General features: G+C 42.2%; 2 protein-coding genes across 2 annotated transcripts in view; one reads left to right on the forward strand and one right to left on the reverse strand.

Annotated features, from left to right (window-relative positions):
• Positions 1-7,500, forward strand: part of apol (apolipoprotein L) — a 194,109-nt gene that overhangs the window by 32,710 nt on the left and 153,899 nt on the right. The window lies entirely within an intron of this gene.
• Positions 3,884-7,500, reverse strand: part of rac2 (Rac family small GTPase 2) — a 9,696-nt gene continuing 6,079 nt past the window's right edge. Inside the window, exons 5-6 of the mRNA XM_083676302.1 lie at positions 5,779-5,938; positions 3,884-4,627 (exon numbers count right to left, since the gene is read on the reverse strand). Of these exons, the coding sequence (XP_083532428.1) occupies positions 4,497-4,627; positions 5,779-5,938 (291 nt within the window). The 3' untranslated portion in view covers positions 3,884-4,496. The remainder of the gene's footprint in view (positions 4,628-5,778; positions 5,939-7,500) is intronic.

Genomic DNA, 7,500 nt, shown 5'->3' on the forward strand with positions numbered 1-7,500 from the left:
ATTGGTTTCACCAAAAGTTGTTTTAAACACACTCCCCCTTTTCAGGGCTCCAAAAGTATTCATGTAATCATGAATGTATTCATCAAATCATGTAATGTCCAAATAAAGCACTCATGTTTAGTATTTGGTCGACAATCTTTTGCATGCAATAACTGCCTGAAGTCTGCGACCCATTGACCCCACAAGGCGCTGGGTATATTCTCTGGTGATGCCATCTTCAGTTGTTGTTTGTTTTGAGGTATTTTTTGCTTTAAGTTCCCTCTTCAGCAAATGAAATGCATGTTCAATTGAATTTAAATCTGAAGATTGACTTGGGCAGTCAAGAACCTTCTGCTTTTTGGCCCTGAAAAACTCCCTAGTTGCTATGGCGGTATGTTTTGGGACATTGTCTTACTGTATGATGAAGCGCCATCCAATGAATTTAGAGGCATTTGCTTGTACTTGAGGAGACAAGATGTTAATGTACACTTCAGAATACATTCTGTTGCTGCCATCAGCAGTAACATCATCAATTAATACACGTTAGCCAGTTGTAGTGGCAGCTATACATGGCCAAACCATAAAACCTCCTTCCACCATGTTTCACAGATGAGGTGGTATGCTGTTTCTTAAGGCAATCATATCAATGATTAAAGTGGTAAATGAGTAAAGTGTTGCAATTTGTATCAGTTCTCCCACTCAGGTGTATGCTTTAGTTTAGAAAGATGTATGAGGTGCTTTAGAGTTGATTGATCAGAGACTGAGTAGATTCATCTAATATTTACTGCAACACAGGATAATGTGAAACAGCTTTTTACCTTGGTACCTCATCATTGTAATGGAACATTGGATAATATTGGAATGCCTCCCATTACCTTTATTCCCCACAGTTCAACTTAGTCTTCTATCCACAGATAGAAGTCTCCGACACAAATGTTGATGTATAAAGTGGAGGGCATGGAGATGGTTTGTATCTGTTTGCGTATTCAGCTCTGGTGGCTTATTCTGAGTGCTTGGCAGTGCTATCTCTTTCATCATCAAAATGAGAGAGAGAGGCAGGTGCCCACGCTCCTCTTATTAACTCTGAGTGAGACTGGCCTCTCCTTATGTTAAACTTCTCCTCCTCAAGCAATTATTCCCAATAGCAGAACACCATCTTCAGTGGAGTGCCATATGCTCCTCCAGGCTGTAGCCTGCACCCTCTGGTTGAGTATGTATGAGAGCTGGGCTACACAGGGGCTCACCGAGATCAAGGACGGATGCGGTCGGACCTCTTCATTCAATAAAGCCTAGGTCTCCTGTGTCCTTGTAGTGAAAATACACAGTCTGTGCTCAGACCGCTGGTCATTATTACCATACACACATTTGTCTCCCCCGCTGCGGACATGCCTGTTGTTGTTGTGCAATGACACCCCTTAGGAGAAGTGGTGCCATCTGTAGGTAATCCAGAAGGTGAAAAAGGAGTGAAAGTCTATGAATAAATTAGGTTGTTTTTTCCTTAGCCTCCTTTGTTGGACATACTCTTAGTTTGGAGAGTGCTCAATCTAGACATTCAGTGGAAGAGCCATGAAAGAATACTGTGCCATAGTGCCAACAGGGTTCTACAGTTCCAAAAATAAGCCTCTATCCATATATTTCGCAAAGAAACATTTAGCTTAAGCACACACTGTATTCAGTGTGTTAGAGTACATTATTTAGATTTCATCATGAATCATGCCACATATTGTGTGTATATGATTATAGATGTCTGTATATGATTATACTATTACTCAGGATATTATAATTCAATAGTCATGACTATTGTTAACTGTTCTTACCCTGCTCATTGTGAACTGAACACGTTGTTCCTGACATAGTCAGGGGACACACCAGGGAGCCCAGTGCAGTGAGGCCATGGCAGGAGGTATAACACAAAGTAACTGTAGTCAATTTACAAATGCTTAGCATCTAAATCATTTGCACCTCCTGTGGATGTTGATGGAGGTAAATAATTGCAGTTACATCATAAAATTGTGCCCTGCATGTTGTCTTACCTTTCCATACAACTGATTTAAGTGCCTTAGAGGGACTCTGTGACTCATTATGGAAAGTCAACATTATGTTTTGTGTGTATGGCCTTCAAATATTGTCCCTGAGGCAAATGGGAACATTTGACATTTGGCAAAAAAATTAAGCTTGAGTATTCAAATCCTGTACTGTATGCCTGAGATTGGCAAAAGAAATGCACTGTCAGTTTCACCATTATTGATTTACCTAACTGGCTCTCTTAGACGTCACACATCCCACATGAGGTCTAACTGCCTTTGCTGAAGGCAAGGAAGGCAAGGAAGGCAAGGAAGGCAAGGAAGGCAGATAGCACAGCAGCGCCTAGTTTTGGAACCGATCCAAAAATCCTCTGACCACAAGTTCCGTGGGTACACACACCACCTCTAAATACACCAGCCCCCGTGTTTACATGCTGTTTCTTTCCCTTCACCTCGTGATGAGATATGCATATTCATTGAAATTCCGTAAATGCTGTCGATGTGGCCAGGCTTTCTCATTTGCAGCCTGCCGCGGGGTCCCGAGGCAGGGAGCAAACCTTCGCGGACCCCTCCCCTTTACTTAATCTAAGACGCTGTTTACAGAGGGGCCCTGCACATCAATTACGCCCACTGAGTGCTTGTGCGCAAAATGAGCTTCCTCTGACTGCAGCTTTTTTGTCTTCACCCTCCTCAGACTATGATGTTCTCGACCCCCTCACTGCCCGAGCTGCTCAGCACAGCGCCGCTGGACGGCCCTCGCTCTCAGCACACTCACACCTGAAAGGGAAATGTCTATACACCTGCTGTGATGTCTACGATTGTTGTTTGTTATAACATCTGCAGGTGAAATGATTTCCCTCCACGACAGCTTGGAATATCTCTGCTATGAACCTGAAATGAATCCAGGTCCTGGGATCTATTATGTAGGTTTGACTGTGACTGAGAAGAGCTCTGAACCCAGTGACAGCAGTGTTTGGACTTTGGCTTAAGGCCTTTGATGTCCATGAGAGGGTGGTTGATTGATGTCTTTACCTGGCAGGCACACTGAGACACACACCGAGGAGGAAAACACATGTGGCAGATCAGAGTGGCTCACACGGGCCTGGGGGTGTGTTCACAGGTACATTAACAAAAACTAGCATCATCCAAATCACCTCATCGAGACACTGCCTGAGAGCATTTAGTCAGTGGATAAGCACACTCAAGGACCCTCATTTTCTCTCATCTTTTGTGCAGATGCTCATCAAAGTCTCTCAAAGGCTTTCCTAATGACTTACTCAAAACGACTAATTATTCTCATATACCGGTAGCTTTAATCACTAAAACAGCATGTGTGTGTGTGTGTGTGTGTGTGTGTGTGTGTGAGAGAGAGAGAGAGAGAGAGAGAGAGAGAGAGAGAGACAGAGAGCTACTGATATATTAATATATAAGATATATTAATTATTCAGTGACAGTCTCTATCATTAGGTTTCCACACATAGCTCAGTGTTTGATTATTGAAACACTGCTGATTAATTTTTTCCAACATCAAATAACATTATCTCCCCGATGAGAAAATAACAGCAACAAAGAGAATTGCATACTGCAGCATTGGTATTCAAATAGGCCTTTCCCTGCAATGTACCTGTGAAAAAAGATTTAATTGCCAAAGCAATTTCCTACTTTGTAACAAACTTTTGATTAAAAGACGCTTGTTTGCTTAGAGGCTCCATGCTTGAAGGATGGATCAGAGGTTTCAAGCACATAAGATGAGTCAGGCATAAACCCCCTTCATCTTCCCTTGTGTCTGCAATAACTCACTCACAAACCCTCCAAACTCCCTGGACCCTGTCAGGCTAAATTAAAATGTGATGCTAGAGGTGGAAATCAATACAGCAATACTGAAAAACAGAGTTTATTTTAGATGTCTGAACTAAATCCTGTGGTTTTGCATGTCCAATTCTGACACACAGTAACAGTGAAATGCTGTAAGGCCTGGAGCATGAGGGGTTTCTAGGTACAGTAGGTGTTGCAAACTTCTCAGTTCTGTAACAGTAAAATAGTAAAAGTCTCATATCTATGCTGAAACACTCAAGTGAGGCACTCAATAGAAAACTATTGGCACTTATTGCATCAGTACAGCATGAGAAACGGACATTTTGTGCAAAGTAAAATTTAAAAGGAACGGAAAGTAGTACTCTATAACAAAACCACATAATAGAATGCTTCCATAGTGGAATAATATCATAGATTAAACAAATATTTAAAAACAACATTTTCCTTTAAGAACATATTTTGAGGGGATGGTGCATTCTGGACATGACTTAACCTATAGACCTAACTTCACTTATTTTACAGTAAGTGCCAGTCACAAATAAATGAATGAATCAAGGTAAGAGATATTACGCTATAAAACAAAACACACATCATTAAAGTAAAGTCTGAGTTGCAAATTTGCTTTCGTGTGATCCCTGAGCCCTTCAGTCTTGGTGAAAAACACTCTGTCGTCAGGTCTTAGATCAACAGGCAGCGTGGTTTCTTGACCTTGGTGGGTTGGGGACACAGCACGGCTCTGATGGCTTCATCGAACACGGTCTTCAGACCTCGCTGGGTGAGGGCCGAGCATTCCAGATACTTCACTGAGTCTGAGAAAGAGAACACAGACACACACACACACACACACACACACACACACACACAAACACACACAAAGACAGACACATAACAGATGTAACCATCACTCCGTAAATCGATTATTATTTATTTATTTCAAACCTATTCACAAAGCACTTTTCATACAGCGCACAATGAACTTCACACAAACGCACATACTATGGCAGGCAGTAGACAGACAGACAGCCTTGAGGTTAGGCCGAATCGCAAACACAGGGGAACAACTGAGTAAGAGTCAATCCTGGTTGATCGCTGATTTGTGATCACTATTGCTGAATCTTAAATAGGCAACCCCCTGCTGCAGAATCTGGCAACTCCCACAGCAACTGTCACTACAGCCTATGCCGGCTCAGAGTTAAAGCCACCAGCCCTGCAGTAGTCTGCTCTGCTCCACCCCTCCCTCCCTCCCTCCCTCCCTCCCTCCCTCCCTCCCTCCCTCCCTTTGTCTGTTTGTAAGCTGATTTGGCATGGAAGAGACAGGTCATGCACTCTCCCAACGAGGGTCACAATCTAATTGTTGGAATGAGGAGTGAGCCTTATTTTGGGGTTCACTGCATTTAATGACATTTTGATTCTGACTTGAAATTGTCATTAGTTACTCGAATGCGGTATATGCCAAACACTATTCAACAAACACACGATTAGCCAAAAGACACTGTGTGATAACAGAGAAGTTTCATATTTGACAGTAGGTCTGTGTTCAGAGACAACAGACAACACCTCTTTCAATGTCAATTGATAGTTCAATTCTATTTTACAAACAACGAACGACCACAGACAACCTGAAGCCATGGTTTTTCAAATACGAATGTCTGATCCAGGGATTGTTATTGTTTTTTTTTTTCCTTTTACTATTATTGCCTTGCATTATTAATTATTAATTGTTGATTGCTGCATTGTTGAGGAGTTGCTTGCGTTGTATCTAGTATATTGTGTACTTGACAAAATAAAATTTGATTTGATTTTGATTTGATTTGATAAAGACTGCAGGTATGAGGGTCCGTGGGCATACAATGGGAAAGAGCATCCATTATTAACGCACTTGCTCCAACACACACAGCTGGAGAGGCCACCCCATGGGGTGATCAAAGACAGACTAGACTCACTAGAGTGACAGACATACCTATCTCTTTGGCCAGCGCTAGGCCTTGTGGGTAGGTGATGGGTGCTAGTTTCTTTTCCTTGAGCTTCTCGATTGCCTCCTTCTCGTCCCTCAGATCCAGCTTGGTGCCCACGAGGATGATGGGAGTGGAGGGGCAATGGTGCCGTACCTCAGGGTACCACTAGAGGGGGCAGGCGCAGACACACACACACACACACACACACACACACACACACACACACACACACACACACACACACACACACACACACACACACACACACGGTGTGGTGAACTATACCTCATCTACCAGATCAATAAATCTGTGGCACAGTACTGGAGATCAAAACAAGTGAAGTATACAAAGCAAAACTGTCAGACAACATTGTGCATGATAAGAAAGAAGAAAACAACAGTCACAGAGTTTTAAGCATGAGGCAAATTAATGATTGTAAATTTCACAGACCATTAGTGAGTAACCTCAGTTTATTCTCGTCCTCCTCTGTGTGCTTTGAGGTCTTTCATCTGAGCTTCATTCAAACTATTAGACAGCCTTCACTTAAGAATCGTTGTTACGCCTGGTTCACTGTTCTTTATCTGTTTTCAACAGTAACTGTTAGTCTCACTAATGCAATACAGGAGCTACCTCAGTAGCAGGCCTCAGTAGTGGTTCAGCAGAGTGGAAGACATGTCAGAGTTCAAGAGATGTCCATTTTTATAGTGCATATAAGAGCTGTTCAGTATTTCATACAATAATACTGTGAATCCAAACTCACAATGAGACACAATGAGAGGCTCTGAAAGTCTATGAGAGATGCAATAATGACAAGTACAGGTAGGACGTTCGGCATTGTCTTCCAACAGGTGGTGTCATTCTTCCACGACAATGGCATTTTGGTGGAGGGAGGTTCTGGTGGGTGTGGTCAACAACTAACCAATCCAGTATCTTTACAGGCTACATACATTGTAATACATCACAACTCAGGGGCTGTGAGCGACATTCTGTATGTGACAGCTTGCACAGCACTATTTCATTTTTAATCTCCAGCTGATGCAAAATGGTTAGGCAGATCATGCAGGCAATCATCACAACACAGTTACAGCTCCTTTTGTCTGTCAATTACCAAAATGAAAAGGACAGGTTTAGTGTTAGTGTGTCTCTGACTCTTAACACAGATCAGGACACCCCCACACGGTCTGTGTAACTTAGATTCCTTCCTTCTTTAAATAGATCCTAATTTATTACCTGCAGCCTTATTAATCTAATCCAAGGCCGCATTTGCATATGGGTAATGTTTCCATGGAGACTCACTGGGAATATGGCGTAGAAAAAAGACACAGATTGATATAAAGGGGGAACAACTACTGGAGATTTTGATTTGAGAAGAAAGTGTCAAACATTTGCATAAGGGCTGGGGAGCTAAGATGACTATTGTTTGAAGCTAATCACAAATCAAAGGACTAAACTAAACTCGTTTGTGCAAGCGGTGAGGTTCTAAACGGCACAAATTGGAATGGATTAATGCTGGTCTCTCAATAATTGCCAAGAGCAAGAATAATTTTCTTTCTCCTCCATCTTACTTTGTGAACCTGAAATGTATGCAGCAGTTGATGGATTAAGGCTTTCCTGTGGTGTGTCAGTGTCTGATGGGCAGCCCTACCTAAGACCACCACTCTGGATTCTATTACATTTGTTTTGACCATGTCAGATAGAGAAATGATCGACTAAAGCACATTGTATCA

Source organism: Argentina silus (genome assembly GCF_951799395.1).
Source record: "Argentina silus genome assembly, chromosome: 9".
Classification (NCBI taxonomy): domain Eukaryota; kingdom Metazoa; phylum Chordata; class Actinopteri; order Argentiniformes; family Argentinidae; genus Argentina; species Argentina silus.